At 43.2% G+C, this 26,995-nt stretch overlaps 1 protein-coding gene across 5 annotated transcripts in view; it reads right to left on the reverse strand.

Annotated features, from left to right (window-relative positions):
- Nucleotides 1-601: 601 nt before the first annotated feature.
- Nucleotides 602-26,995, reverse strand: part of GPM6B (glycoprotein M6B) — a 110,969-nt gene continuing 84,575 nt past the window's right edge. For 2 of the 5 annotated variants that reach the window (XM_054196204.1, XM_054196198.1), the window contains exons 2-7: nt 14,537-14,723; nt 10,617-10,773; nt 7,203-7,374; nt 5,232-5,305; nt 4,855-4,920; nt 602-2,505 (exon numbers count right to left, since the gene is read on the reverse strand). In XM_054196204.1, the coding sequence (XP_054052179.1) occupies nt 2,356-2,505; nt 4,855-4,920; nt 5,232-5,305; nt 7,203-7,374; nt 10,617-10,773; nt 14,537-14,723 (806 nt within the window). In that variant the 3' untranslated portion in view covers nt 602-2,355. Of the gene's footprint in view, nt 2,506-2,976; nt 4,156-4,854; nt 4,921-5,231; nt 5,306-7,202; nt 7,375-10,616; nt 10,774-14,536; nt 14,724-25,416; nt 25,537-26,995 lie in introns of those variants that run through there. The other 3 variants (XM_054196223.1, XM_054196233.1, XM_054196214.1) reach the window with 3 other exon arrangements.

The following is a 26,995-nucleotide window of genomic DNA, read 5'->3' on the forward strand; positions in this document are numbered from 1 at the left end:
ATACAGGGTTTTTTTTTTTTTAATCAATAAAGTAATTTAGGTTGGCAGCATATATTACAACTTGCACTGCATTTGAGGCTGCTCATCTTGACCTAACTACAAGAACGCGAAGCCAAGTTTGACAGAATTTTAAGGGCAAAAAAAATGAAGCTCTATCTTGTGAATTTATTGGCTGTCAAAACACGGTATACCAAAAAATGAGCCAGAAACAAACTCTGCTTTTAGAAATTCAGATGAGAAGCGACTGGGTAGTTCAGACTTAATTTTACATGCTGCTTAATTTGGTGTTGCAGCAATGCTAGCATTCGCAAAATTTCTGCGAGACTCGTCGCGTTTGCCGTGCGGGAGGGGACGGATAGTGCTCGTTGCGTTATGCTGGCCTGGAACAACTACCGCTACGTCGTCGTCATCGTGCTGGGAACGCTCGCTGACTTACCACGCTGCAGCCTGCACCTGCAGGGCCTCCCTTACCCCAACAGGAGCACGGGGGTAGGTACCACTGAACTAAACGCGTTTTCACTTCAGGTAAGAGACATAAAGCCTAGAGATGCACTAGGAGGGAGTAGCTGTCGGTCTGTTTTCAAATAAGCGTACACAAGTGTTGTCTATTATCTACAAATATTTATTTTAACACTTGGATGTAACTACAGGAAGCCCTTGGCACTGATAGAAAATATTGATTCACTGTTAGGTTACAAAAATTTATACATAGCAAAATTTAATGCTCTTTACATAAAAATATTAGACTACTTAAACAAAACTTCAAAAACTCCCAGTAATAGCTACACTGAATTAGAAAAGAATTAGGCTTTAAGACACTGCCTCCATTATTACCCTTATGCAAACACTGGGCTAGAACATCACCTGCATTGCTGTAGAAATGTCTCCTTCATGCAACAGGTAAGAACATACACTAGGCTATTTTGTCATATTTGCTCTACATTGATCAACTTTGCCCCTTTTTTGAAACTGTCAAATTAGACTTCAATATTTAACAAAAAAATTTACGTTTGAAGTTAATACCCCCCCCAAACACCTTTTCTCTTAATACTGACTTGAAGAAATTTGTGCTTCCTTTGATTTATATTCAGCAAACAGTCAAAACTATCAAACCACACGTCAGCTTAACATGGGTATGACTCGAATATTTAATTTTTTTCAAATGACTGATGTATTTTACTTTTTCCCCCCAACATTTATATATATATATATCATATAGAACAAACACCAAATATACCATCACTAATACTCAAGATATCACTGAATGCTTCTGAAAAAAACATTAATTAGAAGGCAGACTTCTATGGGAAATGACTTTAAAATGGCACCAGTTTGTTGTTTTTTCTCTGAACACCACATTTTCTTAATGTGCTAATTAATTTGTAAAAAGGAAAACACATAAGCACTGACTATAAATTTGCTAAGCACCAAGATAGAGAAAGGTGGACATCCTGTATTCTATTTTATGGCTGTAATTTTTATTGTTTGTGTAAAACTCTGCAAACTTTCTCATCCGCTCATTTGGAATTGTCAGATCAGTGTCATTTTAATAAGGTAACACTTTTCACTTACTTAAAACGTAGGATAATGGTCTCCTGCCACTATATAAATGCTAAGACATTTATAGAAAATAAATATTAAGGCAAAGCTGACATTTATTTTCAAAGAAGGGGATCATTATCCAGATCTGGGGATCTACATTCCGTTAAATAGTTAATAAAAAGATTAAAACTGGGGACATCTGCTCAACACGTAAGCACAGGAGCGTGACTGCTTCACTTGGTCATAAAAAAAAGTGTGGCACAGAAGCAGAGCGCTGTTCCTGCGGCCCACGGAAAGAGCGGTCAAAGACAGCCCGGCTGCAACGTAGGAAATGCTGCAACGGTGCTGTCGCGTAAGCACGAGCGGCCAGAAATGTTAGCCGGCCACAGTTTCATTTGGTGTATAAAAACTGAGAGACTAAATCACGCACCGCACACGTGCCTTTGCCTAAGGTCTGTACAGAGCTCTACTGCCTGCTGGTTTGGAGCACCTGCCACAGTTTCGTGCAGGACGTCATGCTGTGGAACGTGTCAAATAGTAAATACCAAAAGTCTCAAAGAAGAATAATTTGGTCACTTGTTGTGAAGTGTTGCCTTTTAAAATGCCTGGAATAAAACCTCCATTCTCTGCACGAAAGGATGGAAGATTACCCACGGGAAGGTTTCCCTATGAATGTGTTCCAGGAGCTGGAATGTGAAGCTTTTGCACTTCTCTCTAATTTTGTTTGGTAGACACACATCTGTACTGCAGAGCAGCTATTTGTTGATTTGTCAGAGCTACAGAATTCTTCTGCTGAATTACTGTGGCAAACATTTATGTGTAAGAATTGAGTTGCTCTTTTGACCGAGACTGGATATCCTGAAGCTCCTGCTCTTCTTTTGCTTTGATATCTTGGTAGGCCTGCATTTTGCTTGCATCCTTTAAGTAGGCCCAGTTAGAAGACAGTATCATGAGGAAGTGGATCTGGAAGAGAAGGGTGAGCATGATGGCTAGTGAGCATGTCAAGAGGCAAAGCAAGCTGCTAGTTAGATTAATAGACGCTCTTTATAATAACGACCAAAAAAAAAAAAAAAAAAGTTACTCTACGTTAATAAGCATTCTGTTATTAAAACAAGCACAGAGGCTATTTTCAAAGATCTCTAGAACTTGGCATGCTAATATTTCAGTTGGTTATTCACAATTGAGAGAAAGTTAGTATAACAGTAATAAAATGAGCTACAGAGTTGTACGGATCAATTAAAATGCAGAATGGGGGGGAAGCAGGAAAAAAGTTTTGTACGTGGCGATACATGTAATCTGTAAACTAGGAGGTGCTCAGAAGAACTGCTTCCTAAGGTTGTGGTGTTTACGCAGATCCAAGCCCAGATCCTGGGAAGTCTTTTCCCCCAACAAGCAGGTGAGAATTCCACCCTCCCCCTGGAAAAAGCCTGAAACTGTAAACCGTTTTATTTATGTGAACAAGGCTACATTAACATATTGAAAAATTAAACAACAAAACATGAGTCCAAAACTAAGCAAAAGCATGCAATCTCTGGGTTAAGAAGTCTTAATCGTATATTTTTATAACTACATTTTAAACTTCCATTGTCCAACCTCAAGTGAAGAGTTTTATATCATATGTAGCGACTGGTTCTTTTTTTTTTTTTTTTATTTTGTGGATTTCCTCTAGTTTGTGCATTCACCTCTTCCCAACTTCTTTGCACCGTACTTCATGCAAAAAATCTACATCCGAAAACACTGATTCACTTCTCTTATTTTTTAATCCCAACAGCGTAAAAAGGTCTCTATGATCTATGCATGGTTTTGCTTCCCGTGCAGTCATACTTACAGTTTTGAGATCTGGCTACTGAGAAATCAGTTACTAAAGTGCAAGCCATACAAGAACAGAAGCTATTTATACGCTGTTTCTTAAAGTTCAGGGTCCAAAAGAAAGGAGGTGATTGTTTTACGCAGAGCTAATACAAGGATGTATTTCCTTCCAGAGAGAGCGTGATTTGGCAATTACTTAAAAATGAAGTAAAAGAAAATAACTTTATCATCCGTGCACTGGAAATGCAAGCCAACTAATTCGTAATACCTGGGCTTCTGATTCCTGCCAAAAGAGACTGGCACTACTTTACTGTTCCTTTTCTTTTGTATTATATATATTTTATATGCTCGGGGGGGGTTGTATTTGGTGTTCAGGATGAAGAATAAGTTAATAATTCTGACCCTGAACTGTTCCAGTATTTGTTTCAGAGATGACTGCTAGAAAGCAAGTGGGGACTTGAAATGGAAACATCCCATCTTCAGAAGGATGATTTATAAACGTCCCTACAGTAACTGAATCCTCTCGACATGAAAAAATAGCCAGATCTCATCCACATCATAGTTCATATACAAGAAGTCATTTTATTAATCTGATAAGCTAAATGATGTTTACTGAAGCTATTTACAATTACTGTAACAAAATTCAGAAAGCTAGACTTTTAGCCTAGGGTGTCAGTGGTATTTCAAGCTACGCAATGCAGCTCTTTACTGGGCTTATACAATTTAGAATTTAGTGCAGCAATCTTCCCGACTCTTAAACTTCAAAACAGCATAGTTATATGTAGTAGCCATCATGTAGATCAGCTGGTGGAAGAGAACAAAATACAGGAGAGTAAGATACAACAAGGTGTCGGCTCAAGCCCACGTGGACAACTGTCCATACTTTTACAACAGACGTTATTCTGAGCTTCTTCCAGGGTGAAGATGCAAGATAAATGCCATTTATCTGGAGAGGGTAGTCTACATACAGACCCTAAGGCCATCAACAACTAGTGAGTATTACACCCGGATTTGGCTGACGTGAGGTTAGAAGCTGGCAGCTAGAGGAAGCCTTAAGACATATGAAGCAAGGCGTCTTGTTAACGTCCCTTTTTCCAACTGCTACCTGTCATTGGCCTTGCAGGGTCGGACTAGTCAAACTGCCTGGGTCCAGACAAAAAAAAACCCAAGAGGTTACAGGCAACTGATCAAATAAACTACAAAAATGAAAAGAAGCAGTGGACATAAAAACAGAAATAGTGGCTAGAAGTAGGATTTTCAAAGGACATGCAAAGAATTTTTTTCTACAGATGGGGGAGGTGGGTTAAGATGACTTCTTAAAGCAAAAGTTTGGGACCTGCTGACTTGTAATGACCGAACCACAGCAGCAAATAACGGCGATTAAAGCTCACCCTCCTTAACGTCTAGTATCACTATTTTTAAGATACACAAAATGTAACCTTAAAGCATCTTAAGCCTGAAAGGAACATGTTACACAATAAAACAACAAAAAATGCTACCCACCAATGCTATGACAGTGGCACCAGCTCCAGCACAAGCCACAATGAACAGGTGGTAAGACATGTAGAACTAGAGAAAAAACATGTTAAAAACATTGAAGCAATTGAGGACAGTATAAAATACATTTCAACTGTTCTAGAGAACGAGGATAATAAAACCATCTTTGTAGCACGGTATGCAAAGCTTTAGAAAACAAAAATGTTCTGAAATAATTTTCATTTTCTGGATGACCTAACACAGAATAATTTCAGCATTGTGTTCGAATCAATCTCTTTATACTATTAGTACTAGTTTTCTCCAAAAACTTTCATCCAATTATTTATTACATGGTGCCCAAGTGACTTGGAGGCAAAAACTGCACACCAGTTATGTGTCTGTACCTCATTCGTGTTGCAGATGTTCTCTAAAATCGGACCACAGGCTTTGCCAGGTACAGCATTCCAAGGGATAATACCTGAAATACCACAGCAAAAGAAACCGCTAATTTTAGCAATCAACACACGCTTTCTGTTCCTCTCTCATCTTTCCCACCCACTCGCCAGTTGTGTTCCCATTCTGGGCATCCGCGCCTTGACCAGTACAGCTTTGGAGTTGGCAGGAGGAATTAAAACAACTCACTCAAGTTGTGCCTTCTCCCTATCCCGCGGCTTGCTGCCAAGGCGTGTTCTCAGATGTGGTTTTCCCATATGGCAGCCAAATGGTTGGTTGGGTTTTTGCACTTCGGGTCCAGTCGCGTACTGCCTACTCTCCCACTCAGCTCTGGAAGGGATAATCTGCCTCTCAGAGGTACTTGGCACCTCACTTACCAGATCAAGCTCTACTTGGACAAATACCTACTGTAGAAGAGTGTGAATATGGAGGTAGAGGGAAGAACGACGGGATTTTTTCTGTTTTAGTTCCAATGGGTAAAAAGTGAACACCGCTATAAGAAAATTCAGTCTGCCTCACCTCACGTATTCCCAATTACTTTTCTTACACGATTGAAAAATCTGAAAAGTCAACAGGATCTAGCAGATTTGAAATAACCTAAACTTTTAGGCCTGTAACAGATGTAAAGCTTAAGCAAAAGCCATTTGAAACAGGAGAAAACCAGTTTGCCTACCCCTTATAACTTGCATTTCGAACTCAGCAGGTTGGAATAAGCAGCTCTGTCAGGGGCAGGTCACTGAAATTATCTCAGGATGGAATAGCTTTCAAAAAGATTTTACGGGATTTACTTTAAAGCCAGCTGCTTCTCTGCGACCGCAATATACACTTGAAGCCTTTTAGCCACCGCTTCCACCTAAAAACGTGTGGACAATTCAGTGACACGAGTTGCCTGTTAAGGAGCTGCTCCCTGCCATCACTCGTTGAAACTCAAATGATTTTACTGCTCGGAGGAACAGCACGGCCCCAACACGGGGCTCACACAGCTGAGAAACCACCAGGAGAAGCCCAACGGCGGAGGAGCCCATCTTCTCCCTGCACTCCGAGGCTTTGCTGCTGAAGAAAACGTCTTCCCAGCCTCTCGCTGTCAGTTGCTAAAATAGGATGCAAACATTTAACTGATTTGGGACTTGTTGCTTTTAAAATTAGTATATCTTATCTTCTCCTACTGGACTTACAAGCCCGGATAGGAAAGCAAAGCCAAGCTTTCTTACTTTTTCAACTCTGAATCCGTTTTCTCAGCTTTGAATGACTTAGTCCAAAGAAAGAAACGTTCCTAGAAAATATTAGCTAAAAGGAAGCCAGAAGTAACGGTGACAAAAGCTCATCTGCACAAGGGAAACTGAAAAGGTTAACTTCAGGAAAAAATCACCTTAAGGGATGAATTACTTGAAAAGCTATTTTAAGCTATCATCCCCCTCTCTGCTACCTGCACCCCCCTCGTATTTCTGTGTGTCATCAGAAAGCAGTATTAATTAATTAATAGTTAAGGCAGACTCTTGATTGCAGGTTTTTTTGCCTTTTAACTGAAAGTAATTGTCAGAACAAAGTTTAGGTGTAAAATGTAAAACCAGCTTTTTGAAAGGAAAGAATAGATGCATATGGGTTCAAAACCCAGAATCTGGTTATCTATTTCTCAGCGCTGTTTCTAAGCAGTTTATTTGGAGGCTGATCTATTTTTAAACCTAATATTACAGTATTGGAAACCGCTACAAAGCCATTTTAGATAAATGACTTGCCGGTTCAGTTAAATTGATTGCATCTGGAAAGAGATCGCTGTAATCTGAATTAATTAGAAAAGTAACAGCACATTCAGAGATACGAGATGCTTTTGCGTTGAGTTCATTTGATAAGGCTGAGACAAAACTACTGAAGACAGACCAAGGAGAAAGGATAAAGCTTTTAATCAGGATTAAAATAAGTACCGTATTGCCTGATATCCACGCAGATCTGGTCCCCGGGAACTGTCACGTTTGTCTGAAGAGATTTGATGACTTCGCAAGTTGACCATATGTTATAGAACATAAAGACAGGCACAGCAGAGAAGCCAAAGACCCCAAGCCAGGCCACTCCAAGCACATAGGTGAGGAAAACAAACTGGACAGAGAAAACACACGTACTTCACCTTTATTCTTTGAAAAGAATACTTGAATTTTCCTTAAAAATGCTTCAAAATATAATCTTTAAGCATACTTTCAAGAAGTCAAGTAATAAAACATTTGATTTCCAAGCACAAATAAAATCAGTATTCTCGTTGCTTACAAATACTTTGGTAGTTTAAGTGCTACTGAGAAAGTAATTCGGACACTTCCTTTTTCATCAGCCTGCTTGAGTAAACAGCTTGACCTCCTGAAAGAACAGTCCATTAATTTCTCAAGATTCTCAGCTAAGCAGGGATGCTGCTTGTGGGCTAAAACCAATAACATTCCAACAAAAATCAATGATGTAAGGCGTTTTTTTTAATTAACTGTAACATACTAGCATTTCTATACAACTTGCAAATCAAAATAATATAGTGAATTGATGTTCACGGAGCTGCCCCGTACTCCCTGATTTATTGAAATCAATTCTGAATGTAACTTTTGAGAATATTTGGTTTTGAAAATGTACCACGACCGTTACAGCAGATCAGAAAGATTCGGTTGATCTAATATACATAGCCAAGAAGAAAATGAGTTACTCCACCTTAGAGAATTATGAATTTTCCCTTGAAATCTGCTGGTTTGGCTTTGCTCTTTTAAAAAAAACCATTAAGTATTATGTGCATTTTCTTGGGTAAGATTATAAGGTATAGCACTCATTGCTTTGGAAATCTCCAGCTTCCCCCTCCCACCGGACCTCTTCCCTCTTCCCCCTCTTCTTCTAAGTTTGATGGTGAAACAGTAGCTCTGGCACCAGTTCCTGGCTCCCTCCTCCTGGTGAAACGAGGATTTGGATCCTACTTAGAAAGCGGGGGAACGCTGCTCCAGCTCGTGTGTTGCCTTTTCACTGTTACTTAACCGTAGGTGGACTGGAAAGCCTTTACTTCCAGTAAAGCACTGATGCCGTACTGTCTTACTTGAAACGTGTGTGCCAGAGCACAGCCGCGAGGATGGGAAAGGCTCTGAGGCGGGGGAAGGTTGTCTCAGCCTGACCCAGAACTGACAGACCGAACTCACGCCGCAGGGGTGGAGGTTTGCATCCTCACAGCTTTTTGTCCAGGCGCGCTCAACAACGCTGCGAACGTTGCAGCAAAGGTTGAGCAAGTGGTTAGGATTTACAGTCAACGAAAGCGGTGTGTGTGGGGAAGCGGAAGTGCTGGCAAAACTAAGGCCCATAAAACCCCCAGCTGGCCTTTAATTTATACACAACTGAACTAAAATACCCGAGTTCATATCAGATAGTGCCGTATGTAGTGCCACCTACACTACATCTACGCTACACCTGTATGTTTTATGCGAGAATAGAGAATTCTCTCTTTGGATTTTGGTAAGGACCAAGTGGACCGGTTTAAAGGATTTCTATCGATACACTATACATAAAATATGGGTTTGCATACGTGTATGTGGAACTGTGCACGAGAGGAAGTACGCAAAGCCTTTAACTCCTAAAATAGCCAGGAAAAAAACACGCTCACTCTCACATTTAATGCGATAACTGTGGGAAAAGGCTATTCTGCATTACCACAGCCAACACAAATAATTTAGGAAAGCTGGAAGTCTTGTCTTCCCTAATAACCTCATGCAAGATGGAAGGGACTGCCTTTCAGGACCTTGCTCGGTAATGTAACAGAGGAAGAAGTAGAGGAGCTCTTGATCAAAGAAGCAAAAAAAAGATAATAAATCACTGTATGTCCAAAAGCTTGTTGTCCGTACCCAGCTGCAGCCGCCAGTCTGTTAAGATACTCTATCTCCTCACAAACCTTGTTGTAACCCTGGTGTTTTATGCAGCTCTACCACTATACAGGCATTTTGACACCATGACTGTCACCATGAAACGCTGATGTGTCTTACCAGAGCTCTGAGCCGTTACTCAGTTGCTAAATTCTCTCCTTCATGGTGTGGACAAATATGGGCAAAAATAAAAACACATTTTTCTGTCATATTTCCATGTGCCGCCCTGGTATTTGTATAAGCAGCTGACAATCATGTGCCTGCAACTACTCAACTGCACAAGCAATTGTCTGCGCTCATGAGATGCACATATGTGTGCGTTTCTACTGCATTTTGGATCTTTGGAAAACACTGCTTTAGATCTAATTTTGCTCCTCAGTGAAGACCATACTCGCTAGAAAAAGAGCAAGCAAATAGCTGCTTAACTGGAAAGTGATGGGACGTCTTATTTTTATTAGCTCTTGAAAAATTCACTAAGTATCCAACAGCACAGTGGAAAATTGTTAACCCTCTTGAAAATAAACATGCATCTCTCTTGTATTTAACCAGCGGAAAGTACATATTTTTTAAGTACAGGATATAGATTGTATATTAAAATGCAACAATCACATCAAAAGCCTCTTCTCTTTTCACCCACACTCTCCCGTGGGCGATCTGTCATACTGCTTCGCTTCCTCCATAACTATGAGCTTTGAATTCAGATTTTCAGAAATAGCTTTGAAATCCTGTCTCAGAAACATAGTTATGTTTCTGTTCTTGCAGAGTGCGCCCTAGGGGGCAACGTGGGTGAGAATCTGAAGTTTTATTTTTAGTTAAACTTTGTTTAAAATTTTATTCTGGTACAGAAGTATACTGAAGGGAGGAAGGCTTGTAAGTTTAAGGCTTTAAGTGTTGCAGCTTTGCGAAAAAGCCTCACTGTTATATCTGCGTGCCTTTTGCCATCTGCAAAAGCAAGACAGCAATACTTGATTCAAGTGCAAAGATGCTGCAAAGCCTCATTCATTACTGTTTGTCTGAAGGACCCAGACATCCTCAAGCAGAATTGACGATGGAAGTCAGAGGCATTACAGTTTGTTATTTGAATAGCTCTGCAAACCACAGCCATTTTACAGTCTGCCTTTAATCATCACTGGTGTGCTGATGTTTAGAAGCACAAATTTAATTTTGTCTCACATTGAGTGTTTTAAAATTAGCAGCCTCCACCAACTTAATTTAGACCAGTGGTTCAGCTTTATGACAGGGGAGGTCATGGTAGCACCCCGACTATCCGTATGCAGAATTTGGATTTGACCAAGCGTCCTTGAAGTTCAAAGAAGGATTAGCAACAGGGATTGACTCTGCTCACCCATAAGGAGTTAAACAAAGAAGGCAGCAATACACTGTTGTTCAAAAACACAGGAGTCAAACTGAGCCCCAACAGGCTTTAGGCAAGCGAAGGCCACTCTTCCCATTTCCGATGCTACTCACCATTCCACTGATGCAGCGGCCGCAGGCTGTTGTTTTGAACTCTCCATGCAGCTCCTTCACAGCACTTGTTGTATAAAAACCTTCTGCCAAAAGGATGATTCCGTATAAGAAGAAAAATGATGCAATGCCATAAATTACATACTGCATTAGCTGTATTCTAAAATGGAAAAGAAAAAAGATAGAATTAGATTTCAGTCCTATAAAAACAAAGTCAGTCCTCCCAAATCATAACAGGTAATAGATAACTCCTTTTCTAGAAATACTGTGCAAGGCTCCTTAATGCATTTTAAGCAAGCAGGCTGCAGGAGAGCGCCATACGACTGTCCCGCTTCTACAGGTAAGCAATACAGATGTCCATGAGTCTTCCACGTGCTCCAGCATCCCCTGTTTGTGCTGCAGTTCTTACATGGACTGGTATTAGTCACCAGCACAAAGCCACAATTTTATGCCTCCACTATGGAGATTTATTTTTTTTTTCCTATTATTGCTCCTGACGCCTAACTCAGGGAATGTCTGACAGGGACAACACAGGGCTTTGAAAGGGCAAAGGCTGGAGCTGAGCTACTGGCTGAACTACCAGGCTCTGTGGTGATTCCTTTGGCTTAGGGAAAGGAAGCAGCCCCTGAAATTCACCGTTTTCACACGTAAAATCCCATAAATGTATGTTTGCAAAAATCTGTAAATTCAGCGATACTTGTCGGATACAAAAAACTGAGCAAATGTGCAGTGACTTCTCCTGGGGAGGAATAACTTGCTCTACAGCCTAGGAAGGTACTGCCAAGTTAGCAGGTAGTTTCAGTGCCTTCAGAGTGCAATTACATTTTAAAAAAAACCTGAAAGAAATATTTAGGAAATGCTTCCATCTGAGGTACTCTGGAACCATCCAGAGGAAGATGATCTCAGGGCTTATGGTACAAGCACTTCCATCGGATATTATTTCAGAAAGTTCTTGATTCCTTAAAAATCTACCATCTGCAATGGCACACTCTGGTATTTTTCCTCTGGCTGGAACAGGTAAATGGAAAGAATAATTTCTGAGTATTATCAGATTCAGTATCTGAAGCTAATTGTTTTAGAAGACCAGAAAGCCAGATCTACACAATGCCTTCTGGTCTCCAGAAGTCATACTTCATTATTAGCACAACTTCCCCAGAACTTACGCCTTCTTAAAAGTAATTTGATTGTTGGGGTGGTTATTTTGGATGAAGCTATTCACAGAACAGAGAGGTTAATTTTATACATCCATACTGCCAGTTTTTTAAAGACAAATATCAAATATATCTTTCCTCGGATGCTTTTTTTTCAGTTCTTACCACTCTCCACTAAGTAGCTGCTAGCACAGGTCTCCAAGGAGCACCTGCATGGTTTAGCTTAATTTGAAGAAAACTGATGACTTCGTTTATAAAGTTAAATATTATCCAGACAGATAGCACATCCCTTGTATCAAAATAGGATATCGCTCATTTAAAATTATATGTGGGAAGTGTTATGTTTGTTTTCCAAACTGATAAAAATAACAGGATAAACTGTTGCATCTGTGCTGTAAAGCATGAAAAAATTAAGTCACAATTTGAGAGAGTATAGAAGAATTCATTCCACCATTATTAATACTCAAGGAGGGACTCAATGCATGTTACCAGAAATTAGTAATATGAGACCCTGTTAAAAAAAAGGTAATTATATTCCAAAGGGTGCTTTTCTAGCATATTCTTCATTTATTTTATGTCTCTGTGGCCTTAAATTATCTGCCCCCTTCTAGCACCCCTCCTCCCTTGCCTTTCTTGTCAGGCCTCCACAGAGTCCAAGGCCTCAGCTGCTTTGGTAGGAATTATGCGTCTCCCCAGCTGCTGATGCTGACTTGACAAGAAACATTGTCAACAATTCTCCGAAATGTAAAACTCGCTGCCTGTTGCGGCTGCTTTTGCAATTTCTTCTATTTTGCTCAAACGAAGACTGACAGAAGAAGAACAGGGCGTTCTGCGACTCGGTTGCCGAAGAAGAGCTGCTTGCAGTTTCTCGCTAAGCCTTGTGGCTAATGGCAGGGTCCCCGTGGCTCGTGCGCTGGAGCTGGGGAGGGGGTGCCCAGCCGCAGCCGAGGTGTGATGGGCAGCACTGGGGTGGGGGACCCCCAGTCCCTCAGCCACGTGGAGAGTCTGGGCACAGAGGGTCCTGCAAGGCCGGGGGGAACCCCAAAATGTTGCTGTGGGACTGACACCAGTGATCCCTGGGGATGGGAAGGGGTCAGTTGTGCACGCGAGCTGGCAGGTCTACAGCTGCAAGCATATAAAGGGAGTCGGTGATGAAAGAAAAGAAAAAGAAAAAAAGAGAATTAAGTGTGTTGGGTTGGACCCTGATACCAAAGTCCTAAATGTAATGTCCTAAAAGCTGGGTCTTAGGGGCAGGTAAGCAAAACATGCCATTGTGAATCACAACTGGCGCAAAATTCCTCGCTGCCACCGGACAAAAGCCTTTTCAAAGCCTGGGGTTCAGCTGGAAGGGCTGCATAAGGCCCAGCGTGTTCAGGGTCCCCTCCCAGAGCCCGGGACCTGCACGTCCCTCAGCATCAGAGTAATCACAGAATCATAGAATGTGTTGGGTTGGAAGGGACCTTTACAGGCCATCTAGTCCAACCCCCCTGCAGTAAGCAGGGACAACTTCAACTAGATCAGGTTGCTCAGAGCCTCATCAAGCCTGGCCTTGAATGTCTCCAGGGATGGGGCCTCCACCACCTCTCTGGGCAACCTGTGCCAGTGTCTCACCACCCTCAGCGTAAAGAACTTCTTCCTAATGTCTAAAGGAAGGAGGGGCTCACGCCGGCGGGGCTGGGCGCTGGGTACCAGCCATGATGCAGCCTCCAGGCCTTCCTCTGGGGTCACGGAGAAGCCTTGGGAACACAAAAGCCCTGCATGTTTCACCGGTGGTTATTTCCAAAGGCTATGGTTGCAGAGACAAACATTTAAGGCCTTTCCAGTCTCTTCTCTCTCTTTTTTTCGCATTTGTGCAATCCCAGTCCACCTTCTTCTAAGGGGGGATGGACAGAACAACACTTCCATAGAATTCCTGTCATCCCTTCAAACTTTGTTTTCAAACCCTCTTTCAGATTAAAATCATTACCCCTTGTTCCATTGCAACAGGCCCTGCTAAAAAGTTTGGCCCCGACTTTCCTGTAGGCCCCCCCTTTAGGTACTAGAAGGCCACTATAAGGTCTCCCTGGAGCCTTCTCTTCTCCAGGCTGAACAGCCCCAACTGCCTCAGCCTGTCTTCATAGGAGAGGTGCTCCAGCCCTCTCATCATCTCTGTGGCCCTCCTCCAGACCTGCTCCAACAGGTCCATGTCCTTCTTATGCTGGGGGCTCCAGAGCTGGAGGCAATACTCCAGGTGGGGTCTCACGAGAGCAGAGTAGTGGGCTCTGCTCTGTCGGCTCATGTGCAGCTTTTCATCCACCAACACCCCCGATTCCTTCTCAGCAGGGCTGCTCTCAATCCCTTCATAACCCAGCCTGTACTGATACCGGAGGCTGCCCCGACCCAGCTGTAAGACCCTGCACTTGGCCTTGTTGAACCTCATGAAGTTCAATGGGGCCCACTCCTCAAGGCTGTCAAGGTCCCTGTGGATGGCATCCCTTACCTCAAGTGAAGTAACTGCACCACTCAGCTCAGTGCCATCTGCAAACCTGATGAGGGTGCACTCAATCCCACTCTCTATGGCACCGATGAAGATATTAAATAGTATTGGTCCTGAAATAAGCAGGTTAAGCAGGATACGCTGGTTGGTTTTGCATGAACATGAAAAAAACACTGAGTGCTGTTGGACCAACAAGCAACCTAATACTCAGGGATGGAGGCTGTGGTTTGAATCCATCTCTACGCATTTAGCATGAAGGTGTTATGAGGAGTAATGGAAATGGGAGGCATACTTACACTTCACTCAGCAAAGCATGGTCGCTGGCAGTCGTGGAGAAGTGCTGCTCGAGGATAGACACGGTTCCCGTGAGCGCCACGTGGCCGCAGCCACAAAACAATGCTACCCCCGAGAAGCAGAGAATGGTTGCCACGAGCGAAGCATATGGCACTCCTCCTAGGCACTTAATGCAACATTCAAAGCAACCTAAGCAGAAGAGAGAAAGCGAAAGAAACATTATGAGCAAAAAAAGCAAATTATGAGGAAAAGAATATCTGTCCTCCACTTGGTAAAAGCCACAGGGACTAAAAGGCCCAGGCATTGACATGCTGAGCAAAAATCTATAGGTGGTGCAAGACATCATCACCCTCTAAAGCAGTGACCTACAGATCTGTTGGTATGGACTGAACGCCCAGAAAGTGGGCTGAGTGCTCCTGTCTTTACAGGATCAAGAGGAGATCAATAAGACAGCCTATGAAATGGAAAAAGAAAAAAAATCACTTGTCTAAAGTGATCCATTGCAATTCAGCTGCTCATGCAGAGCTCACGACGTTTCAGCATTACTAACAGCAGGAGCATCAGCTACGCTCGCACCATTCAGGAAGGCAGAGAAGCAAATACTCAAGACAATGAAGCCTTTTGGAAAAGTAAGAGATACTTTGCATTTCCGTTGGAAGAGGGACACATTTAGGTCTGCAAAACTTAACTAGCCTACACTCTTCCATGGCTCCCGAGTGTCTTTTTGTATAAATCCGTATGAGGTTATAGGGATGCAGATATTGTAACAACAGAAAAACTAAAGGCAGGCCACAGAGTAGCAATTTTTATGGAGAGCAGCGAGATGAAGCTGTATTCCACAGACAATACATTTCCAGCTTTATAGGATACACTGGATTTACAGTGATCCCTGAATACAGTCTGCCGTAGCATAATCACAGTTTTAATGAAATGTATCATTTAAGCAGTCTGAGTTAACAAAACACCCCCCCAGAACTGCTGTTCTACAAACACTGTAATAAGGAGGTTGCAGCTGAATCGCCAGGTTCCTCCTGACTGCGTGGCCTGAAAACCCATCTGCTTGCAGAGCTGGGAAATGTAAATCGGAAACAAACACAGCTTTTAACTGCGCTATAATGGTAACGGCAATCCATACCAATTCATTACTTTAGGGTGATGGCATTAAGCTGTCTCCATTAATGTGCATTTCATACAACTGTGCAAAACGCAAGCCATTAAGACAACGCTTAATGGAGCGACCAGCATTGTCCATCGCAGGGACGGCCCGCTGCTTCTATGGGAAGGTACTAAACGGACAAAGCGTTTGAAGGCAGGGAGACAGCTGGCGCGCACGTACATCACATTACGTCTTCCCACCCCAAAAACTCCTCACCGAGATCAGCAAGTCTCCATCCGCCACACGAGGCAAGTTTATTTTTATCACCCTCCCTTTCCCACTAATGAATGAGTTGCAGAGCAGGCATTTCCGTGAAGCACTGGGGAATAATATGCATCTGATAATTGAAAGCTTTCCCATTTCCTAAGTGGGAAACTCTTCTTTTAGAGAGTCACTAGCAAGTGTCCTAGTCAGGCTTAAGCAGCTATCACCACCGAAATGACTTATGGAACGCTGCCTCGCTAACTGCAGACAAGATTTAATTGTACAGAAACAAGCCTGGGAAGCTTTTATAGTCAAGCCCACAGCTGGAGTCCACTCAGTAGGAACTATCTTCATGACAATAACACTGCCGCATGAACAAACACCGCCGCTTAGCAGTGATGGGGCAAACAGAATCCAAATGTGAGCTATCAGAGGAAATCATCTCTGGTTTTCATCTTAACACACAGGTCCAGAGTCAAGTTCAGACACCAGACCTTGCAGAGTGATCCTCTGCGTTGGGGAATCTGCCTGGATGCAGCTCACGAGCCACACGCCAGAGGCATCGGCAGTCGTACACACGAGGCTGGCTCGCCTCCGCGGCATCTGCACCCGGGTCAGACCCAAACCTCCAACAGTTAATCCAAGAAACGCTTGCACCTGGCACAGGATTAGCAGGGAAGTATTATCCAAGAGTAACGATGCTCTGATCCAGAGGGCAACGCTCAACACATGCATATGGCCTCAGCCCAGCACAAAATGAACGGCCTTTCGGGCCACACTCCCACGGGAGAAGGTGACTAAACACTAGGTTGGCGTGGAGAAGGTTGATCACCTAATTGTGCTGACCCACAGGTTGCTTCACAGAAGGATCCCATCAGAGATAGGAAACAAAAACCAGCTGGAAGCAAAGCCAAGGGACTGATGAGGCCTGAAAGAAAAGCTGCTGGTTTCAGAAGATGGGGGCAGCCTGCTTGACAGAACTCTAAAAAATGGTATTTACTTTTTTTAGATTGACAATTAACGCCCTGCAAGTAGGTAGCTGTCCTCCTGGTACCCCACACCACACACCTGGCTTTCCAGGCCACCAGCAGAACATTCGCCCTGGAGAGTTTGTTGTGTCCCTTACCCAACACATGGCAATATCCACCACTAATCCACACACCCTTGAACACAAGCCGAGAGTGGCAACCCCCCCCTCATCTCCCAGCGACTGGCAGCTGCACATAGCGTCTTTGTGGCCATACTCTTTATGTCTTCCTCCACAGCCCAAGTAAAAAGACACCAGAATATCTGGGTGGCCTTTGCTTTATCAGCACAGGCCACGGCCAAGGGACTCCCTCAGAGGTATCTAAAGCAACCACGCTATTTTAAGCGAGGCGGAGAAAACTGCCCAGATGTGGAACTGCAGAAACTACTCGCCCTCGCACGGAGACTAAAGCAGGGTGCAGAGGGACTCCAGTTCACAGGGAAATAGCGCGCTGCCAGCTTGCAAGCGCAGGAAGCACCCCAAACCAGCACGTTTCCAAGAGACAGCGCCCATCCCCACATAGTCATTCCGCACCCAAAGTGACAGCAGAGCCACGCAGCCTCCTGCCAGAAGGTAGCTAACTGTGGGACACCACCTCATCATGGTGCTGGGGCTGCCAGACCCCCCCCACATCCCACTGTGAACAACACTCTCTATAAGCAGCCTAAATCCATGCCTCGCCTGAGCAATATCACCGGTTTTATAATTTTGTTTTAAAGCAAGCCTAAAACAGCATTGCCGAGAGCAGCTTTCAAAACCAGCTCAAATTTGAAGCTCATCAAGCACTACGATATGCGCTTACCAAGCTTCCCGAATAAGCGCTGAATCAAATCAGTGGATTTCTGAAGAAAATGAAAGCCTTCCAGAAAACGCGCTTTATGTAATCCCAAGTCAGCAACTATCTTCATACAGTACAACTGAAAAACCCCTGATAATGTTTGCCTAGTTCCTGTTCACAAAACAACGTGCTAACGCACTGATGATAACTACAGGCTGAAGGCCTGTGAGCTCAAGCTGACAAAAATAAGTAGTATTTTAATAAGTTTATTTCCAATTTTCTGCTAGGTTTTACTTTCCATATGGCCAGCACGGTGAACTTTTCAGCTGTATATCCACTTCCAACACGAGAGTGTAAAATGATTTAAATGTGAAACTGTACAGCACAAACACACATCGCTGCATCTCCCCTTTCAATGGCCATTTTGTGCAAGGCATCACTAGGACCTTTTGTGCAACTCAGCAGAATAAAAACATTTTTTGTCCTCAGGCTGGCGAGCAGCAGTTGCCATGGAGGCAGGTTAATAACAGCCCAATGATTAGCCCAGAGCTGCCTGTGATCTTGGCTACAGATTTAACGCACTCTCAGAAGGAGGCCAGCTAAAAACAAGGACTGAGATTATTCTCTAGGGAATGAATGCTATTAAACACACAGATACACACACAAATATTCTTGCTAGAGGACAAAAATAAAGAGAAGAGAAAAAAAAACAGGAACCGGCTATTCTTTTAATCTCCTGGAAACTATCAGTCACAGGAAATTGGTAAAGGATGAACCTACATATGTACACAAATCGGCAACTGGTTGCTCAATGTATGAAGAACAATTATACAATCTACCCAGCAGTGTGCGAGCTATTGCATACATGCAGGGGCTTAGCCATTCAATTTCCCATGTCAAACGGCAATTGTGTGGCTAAACCTTCTTTGGTACTTTAAGTATGGCTTTAAGATTTAAACTCAGAAAAGCAAGGTAATGCAGAATTAATGGAAAGCAGTCTTAAAAAAAAAAAAAAGCAATTCTCAGACTCTAACTCATCCTACTAAGGTCAAGATAGAGTGGAACGACAAAATCTGTCCTTCGGAAATGACAAAAAGACAATGCAATGGGATCAGGTAGGTGTCTTGAGTGTTCCCAGGGCTTGCTCTAGGGAGTTTGCACATCAGCTTTGAAGCCCGGACTTGAAAAGCCGAGACAAACACATGTTCACAAAGCCATCCCTCAAAGCAAAGCACAGAAAACATGATGAAGGCAAGAGCGTCCACACCTCCTGGAGAGAAAACCAGCCTGTCCTCTAATGCCCCAAACTCCTCCTAGGTGAACTAGTGCCTCAACATATCTAAGGTACGAACCATTGTTCCCATAGTCAGGGTCACTATGGAACAAAAACCCAAGGAAGGAACAAAGAAACCCTGAAAGGAGGTTAGAAAAGCTCTCAATTCCAGGGACCTAAACCTCCCGTGGCTGTTTTCTGAGTTAATTCTCACTCTCTTTTCCTTAGAAGTTTCATTTCTTCTCCTCCCATAGATCTGTCTTGCTGTTCTGAAAGATGAAGCAATGGGCACCAGTTTTTCTCATCTCTTACTTCCTGTAGTTGTGTAATGCGCTTTTAGAAATCCTGGCATGTTGGACGACCATCCCGTTAATACCTGGTAGAAATTACATGGCATGTTCCACCACAGAACCACGATCTCTGTTGGCTTCAGCAGCACAGCTCAGGGAACACGTGTGGAGGAATGGTTTTAACAAAAAAGAAGGTTGCAAAAGACCCAAGGAAAGAAAAAGCACTAGATAGCATCTTAAATGACAGCACTAGATAACATCTCAGATGCAGCCATCGCATGTAAATCAGGCACATTATTACATATCTATGGGAGCCTGCTGTTGGGAGCATTACTTCCAATTCACAAATAAATGTAAGAGAACTCAATACTTTACATTCACCCTGTCTCCCCAGTGCCGAAGATTACCCTACACCAAGTGTACCTAATACCATGGGAGTCCTAAACCACCATGGATCTTTGTCAGAAAATGAACTTTATGTCAATGGAAGCAAATGCCAATTTTACTTGCTGACATCTACTGTATTTTTTAAAATCTCCATTCTGAATGGCTTATGCATGCTAGGATGTGCATTTTGGTACCTTACAGTGTGATTGACAGCTACGGGGGAAGTAGTGAGGGATGTGGGAATACATTAATACCTCAGAAGCAAAATCGGAATTTACCTCCTTCTTCCCTGTGTGAAAATAAGCCAGTACCTGGCCGAAAGGTAACTTTACTTCTCACATCTATCACCCACACCAGCAGCCAAGGGTTAGTGGCAGAAGTACCATAAGATAAAACATTTAATCTTACAAGGGTAAGTTTAAAGCATGTGACAAATTTCTCTCCACACTTTAATAGGGGCACTAAAATAAAAAGGCTGTGTGTTAAATCACTTGGCAGTCTTTATTGAAGCTTTGTCCTTACCTATTCCCGTTCATCTTAACTTTTACTGATTTACAAAACATGACACGAAGCTAAAACCTCTGCTATTAATTACAATAAATGCTCACTCACAACACTTTGGATTAAGTACATTAGACTAAATAAGTGATGAGCTCAAATAGAGAAAATCCTGTTTTCCTCCCACAAACCTCTCAAGGCTCTTCCACAGAAAACCTCCTTTCAAGTTCAACCTTCCCTAATTTTCCCTTCCTGTCCTTTCCAAATCAGACGGTGTGAAATTAACTCATACTGAAAATGAACTCTTCATGAGAGCCAGAAAACTTCATGTGAGGGTACTTTAGCCTAGCTAGATTGGTAATCTCCCCCTGCATTTGCATCCCCCTCTCCCAGAGTTGTAAAACAATAAATAAGCCTTCTTAGCCAGCACACTATCTGTGATGGAGAAGACGTGACCTTTGGAGACCACAGCCATAGGGCACCCACAAAGGATGAGATCTGAAATCCATCGATACCACCACTCTCGCCCTTCACGGTGTCTATGGCATGAGATGCTCCATTTGAGTTTAACACTGTGAGATCTGGGGTACTCCGATTCATTCAGTAAATCTCACCCCAATCTCTACTATTTAAGAGCTGCTCAACAAGTAGCACCTTTCTGAAGGTTATCAGCATTAGTTACAACTTCTCCAGATACTCGTGATACATACAGAAGATATTTGGTTTCAGCACTGCCATACAGTCAGTTCTGCACTTCTGAGAAAGTATTTATTGTCTACTACCAGTTTTAAGCCTGCCATCTTCAAGCTTCATTAGATGCTTCCATATTCTCCTTCCTCATGCCTCCTGTGCTGGAACAGGCGCGGAGAAACCAGGAGAAGTGGTTCCCACTAAGAACAAGCACCTCACAGCCTGGAAGCATCATTGGCAGAGTCCTTTTTAAATCCACAAAGCACCAAGTATCTCTGTAGTACTGTATGAGTAATGATAATAAGCTGCTCCTAGTGCTCCAGGAAAAATACAGTATGCATAGGTTTAAAATCAAGCACATTTTTTCCTAACGTGATTAACAACAAAAAATCCTTGCAGAGATTATCAATGTTCCTCAACAGAAAAAGCTCAATTTTTCCCTTTTACTAAAGAAAACATGAAGTTCAAATTGGAAAAAAGGCTATTTTACCAAGGCAAGATTTCTCTCTTCTGGATGCTGTTAAATGACACAGAGAAGACTCTAAGGCAGTAAATATAACCCCCTTTTTTCTTCAAATCTCAGGCCCAAACCGGCACATTCCCACTGCAGGAATGAAGCCTGTTTCATGCAAGGACACGTGATCCGACTGGCCGTTTACAGGCCTTATCTAATTTAGTTTCTTCAAATTCATTGAAACACCCCACATATATCGCTCCCAGCCTTGGCAAGGCTCATTAAAGCTCACAGGTGTTCTGAAGGCGTCTTTTTCAAACAGTGCAATCTATGCAATATGAATCACTACATCCATGCTTACTGCAAGCGCCCAGCCCGGGTGTTTGCTGTGTGAGAGCAAGGAGTCAGACCTGCCCTGTGAGACATTGCTCTCGTCCAGCTTTATTGCTCTCGGACAAAGGTCAGGCAAAACTTTTTTAATTTCAATTCATGCCTTCGCTGTTTTACTTTCGGCCCATAAAACAGTGGAAATCACAGCAGGAGAAAAATACCTAATTTGTACTTTGGAAAAAGCCTTACTTCAAACAGGTCTATATGGGAATCCTTGAGGGTGGATATTTTTCATCTGTAAGCCACCTCTGCAGAAAAAATTATGTAGATGATTTAAAAGAAAAATTCTTCTCATGTAAGGAATAACTTAAGGAGTATTGATATAAGCTTTGGCATTATTCCTCCTGGAGACTTGTTCTAGCGTTTTACTACTCAAAATAACCCTTGGACTTTTGCACAGCCTGAGCATGTGGAAGGGCTCGTTGACACCCAGAGCTCAAAGTGCAAACACACTGCCCCAGCAAGGGCAGCCTCTGGTCCAAAATGTGGCCCTAACTCTCAGCTGACATATCAACAACTCACTGCTCAATGTCTCTGAAGACATCCCTCCTTTCTGCCCTCACCCTGACCTCACTCCCCTTGCTTCACCTATTTTTCCCTTCTTGGAGAAACACTCAGTAGGGTCAGCATGGAAGAACTGCTGCTTCAGTAGGTGCCAGCCCAAGTGATTATTGTGGACAAACTCAAGCCAAAGAGGTAAAACAGATGAAACGATGGGCAGACCGCCAAAGACATTCAAAATGAAGGTCCAGACAAGCTTGCTGGGACACATACAAAAGCACCTGAGCACTTCAGTCCCATGGGCTACTTCAGCAGTTCTGTGAAACCTTCTGTGAGGACATTTGAGTTTCCTTGACTCAACCATCCTCCAGACCCACCTGTACTTGGCTGACATCATTTTTCAGGGTAACTTTACTTTAATCAAAGGTGAGTATCTTACCTGGGAGACTGGAGTTGAGACTCTTAGCTCCACCTTTCTGGCAGTTGTAACTCACCTCACTCTCCATCAGCCTTCATCATTCAGTGGGAGAGCAAGACTTTTGCCACACGGGATTTCAGCCACCGCTACCGACCACTTCCCCAGTTGACTCCTCCCTAGCTACAAAGAAGCAAACAGAAACACAACCTCTCTCTCCCTACAGCTGAAGGCCAAAAACAGCATGTGGGGGGGATTTCAGCCCGGTGGATCTAAGATTCGGAAGGTAAATTCTCCATTTCAGAGACAACTGAAGCTGCCAAGATCTTCCCAGATGTTTACCCAACTATGGAACTAGAGGAGCAGTAAGAAACCTGAACCACAGCTGCAGAAGTCCTTTGCCCTGCAACAGCTTTCATGCAGGCATTCCCCCAGTTGAGTTCCCACCACACCATTTTCACAATTTAAGCTTGCTGCAGTAAGGGAACGGGCTGTCACAGTGAGATGCTCCACATTCGCATGCCCTTATGGGCTTACAAAGCAGCTGAAACACCTCCCAGCATCTGCAGGAAGCAAGTTAAGGAAAAGCAAAAAAAAAAAAAAAAAAAAGAAAAAAGGTTTCCATAAAGCAAACAACGCCCACCCAGCCTGGAAGACTGCCGACAGCTAAGCTCATGTTAAACAACCATTGCTAAGTTTCTCTTACTAAAGAAAGAGATGGTACTTTGCTTCCTGGGAAAAAATTGTTTTAGGCGTTTTGAAAGGCTCATTAAGTTTGCAGGTGTTCTGGGGAGGTCCTGGCTCCAGCACGGCAGTGAGTATCCCACGCTGACTCTTCCCTTGTTGCTCAAGTGCTGGATTAAAGCTTAAAATGGGGAGGGGAGATCGTGTGGTATGTGGCAACCCTGGGAGAGGAGGTGGATGCCACCAGGACTGCCACAGAAGTGCTCCCCTAGCGGTGTCCATTTGGACACTGTCGGAGGAGACAAAGTAGAAATATCCACGTGGCAAAGGCACCCAAGAAATAATGCGGCTTGCCAAAGAAACGGAGAGTTTATCTCAGCACAGCAGCCAATGCCGCCCAGCAGCAGGGAGCTGTACGGCAGTACAGAAGGGAGGCATGTTACAGCTGTGACTTGTGTTGTGACTCAAGTGTCATTTTCCCTCTGATCTAAGGGCAAGGAGCAAAGACTGTGGCTTAATCCATCCTTGGCAGATTGGTCTTACTCAAGACCTGTTCAGAGCAGTTTCACTGCTGCCTAGGAACATTTTCATTTCCTTAAGTGCAGCCATTTAAGCACATTCTCTCAAATGGGTATTTCTGGGCTTTGTTGGTGGTTTATTTTTTTACCCCCATCAGCAAGAAGCCTTTCATCTTCAGCTCCTCCACGACAGGCACCACATTTACCTGCATGATATTTCAGGAAGCTTCCCAAGGCAGCCTGCATAGGGTTCAGTTGCCGAAACGAGGGTTTCTAGCACCATTTTACGTGCCAGACTCCCAGCTGCTGTGACAGAAGGCTGTGCGTCTCCTCTGCGTCCTGCCTCATCTGTGCCAGCGCATATGGACATGTCTCATCACTGGGGACAGCTGACGGGGCACAAGACCCTGACAATCAGGCACCTGGCCTGCTCCCTCCGTGTCCTCCTTCCCAGGGAAGGCAGCATTCATCATCTGCCGCTCCTTCCTGAAGCATTTCACCCGCGTATAAAATAGGCCATGAGCACTGATCTGAAGTTTGGGAATGTCTTCCAGCAGCCCCAAGTCTGTCACCCGGGTAATTTGTCATAAAATATGGCCAAAATGACTATTGATATTGAAGACGGAGATCATGATTTGCAACCTAAGTATTTGCCAAAAAAAAAAAAAAAAAGGCATTTTGAAATACATAAACATTTGAATCCTAAAGAACAAACGTATGTAAAAATATAATGGAAAAGGGAGGGATTAGGCAGCAAGCTTTGCTGAATATTTCCCTGCAGTTGCTGTTGAAGTCTCCGATGCAGAGGCAGGCATCTCCAGCAAACAAGCTGTCAAGCAGGCTTCAGTCAATCAGCTCCATAAAGAGAAGAGGATTGCTGGATAGAGCTAGCTGCAAACACTATCTCTGAGCATTTATATCCTTCACTGTGTTAACTCCCAGTCAGACTGGAATTTTCCAATGCAATCAATCATGTGCTTGACTTCAGGTGCCTTTCCGAGATGCTTCAAAACTAAATTCCCCCCAAACTCTTAAAATGAAGCTCCGGGAAAACAGAACAGGATCTTTTTGAGGTCTCAAGCCAGGTATCGAAAGGACAGGCACGTGGAATCACCAAACCAGTTTTAAAGCTTCAGCTGAAATCCTCCTTTAGACTCTGACCTACGCACTTACTGCTTCTAGCAAGGGAAAAATGCAAAGAAAAATCATGGAATGCCGCCTAGGAAGCATATTGTAGGAGACCAGTAAATCAGATGTGCCGTCACTGCTTTAGTGTCAATTACTGCGTTTGTGGCTGATCAGTTTGATAGATTCATCTGCATACAAACCCCATACTACGCCGTCTCATCTGTAAACAGTTCTGAAGCAATTGGGCAGCACAGTTACAAGGGAGGTGTCCCTCACCACGCATTATTGTCCTTCAAGTATTAACAACCGAATTTAAATTTATGTTAAGTACTCATATGAAAGAACTAGATTCCTTACAGCCTTAACAAACAAAACAAGAAAAACAGAAGAACATTTATCATAAATTGTTAGGACTAGTGCAAAGCATTAGGTTTATGCTACCACCATTTCTGAACTCTCCATTTCCCTTTCACCCAGCCCTTTATTTACCTTGAATCCCCAAAGGACTAATATTGCCTCTCAATGCTGGCACATGATGGTACCGGTGTGGCCTTGAACTCCTGTACATCCAGTGGTACCTGCCAATTTCCATTTCTGGTCTGGTGATCACTGCCAATTTCAGGTGGTAAAAAGTCAGTGTCACCAGCAAGTTTTAGTTCAGCACTTTCAGTCATTTAACTTTAAAACTAAGAGCCCAGATAAAAACACGCTGTAGTTTCAGAACTGAAACAACATAACTTTACTGAACCGAGGGAGGGGTTGGGAGGGACATCGACAGGGAGACACTCACACAGGTGTTAAGAAAGGTTGAACAGCTAAAACTCCACCTAGGAGTTGAATTAAACATGTAAGGAAGGACCCTCTATTCCTTCCCCCCGCCCACTCTCACATCTCCCTCTCTTTGTCCATGGCAAAGAGCTTTGCTACAGAAGTAAAAGAAGACAAAGTCATGGAAAACCACGTTACCTGTTTGGGTTTTTTTGAGAGACCCTAAATCTGTCAAAGCAAATGGTTATTGTCATGCGTAGAGGTAGGGCAAACACAAGAGTTTGCTCCATTACTTTCTTACATTAAAAAGTCATTGGTTTTATTTCACATAGGTTCTGCTGACGTCCAAAAATCTGGACCGAGTATATTAAGGCAGTCTACAATGAAGGAGGGCAGTTATCCTTCTCCTCGCCTTTTCAGAGGACAGATGAAGCTCAGCAACACACCTGACCCGCTCGCACACTCATCCCACACTCACCAGCACAGGGCTCCCAAGCCCCCTGAAAGAGGCCACTGGCCACCTACGCGTTCCCCCTCAGCACCGTTATGGCTTTGTCAAGGCTGTCAGGGCGAGACAGACAGATCTTCATGTAAAATGCACCAGTCCCACTCTGCGGTGTCTAAATGAGAAAGTAACCATCATCTCTGGCCAAAATAAATCCGATTCAGCAGCATTTGAGCAGGTGGAGGAAGCGAAGGTCATGATGCTGAAAACCCATCTACCATAGACTACATCAGAGACAAATTTCAGGGGGCATGTGGATTTGGGGGGAAATTTATGGCATAAGGATGCCATAAATTTCTGGCCTGTGAGGGGCTAGGAAGTGTCCTGGACCTGGTCCTTCCCTCATGGGGTTTTGCTGCTACAAGTTCGACACAGCTACATTTACATACATCAAGAAAAGAAAAAAATCTTGGCCTCAAATCCACATGTTGGATCTAGAAGTTCGAAGCAAGGATTTGTTCATCCCCTACACCGGCAAATGAACTACAATACTAAAACATTCTTTTGGGTTTGGGGTGCAAACTTAGTATCAACGGCACTCTCAAAGGATATTTTGTGGCTTGGTATTTCTCCCCTCTCTACGACTCACACAAACGAGCAAGCAGGTTATTAGGTAGTATATTTTTCCTAAAAAAAAAATAAAATAAAAATTCCTCTTTTTACAGTTTATCCTTCCTTTTAGGAAAGGCAAATTCCACATCTTACAAACATAACCGAATTCAAAATGTGTTGAAGGCATTGTTCCAAAATGACTGTGCACGCTCAGGATGATATCATCTCCTTCTGCTTACACAG

This window comes from Rissa tridactyla, chromosome 1 (assembly GCF_028500815.1).
Source record: "Rissa tridactyla isolate bRisTri1 chromosome 1, bRisTri1.patW.cur.20221130, whole genome shotgun sequence".
NCBI classification, from domain to species: domain Eukaryota; kingdom Metazoa; phylum Chordata; class Aves; order Charadriiformes; family Laridae; genus Rissa; species Rissa tridactyla.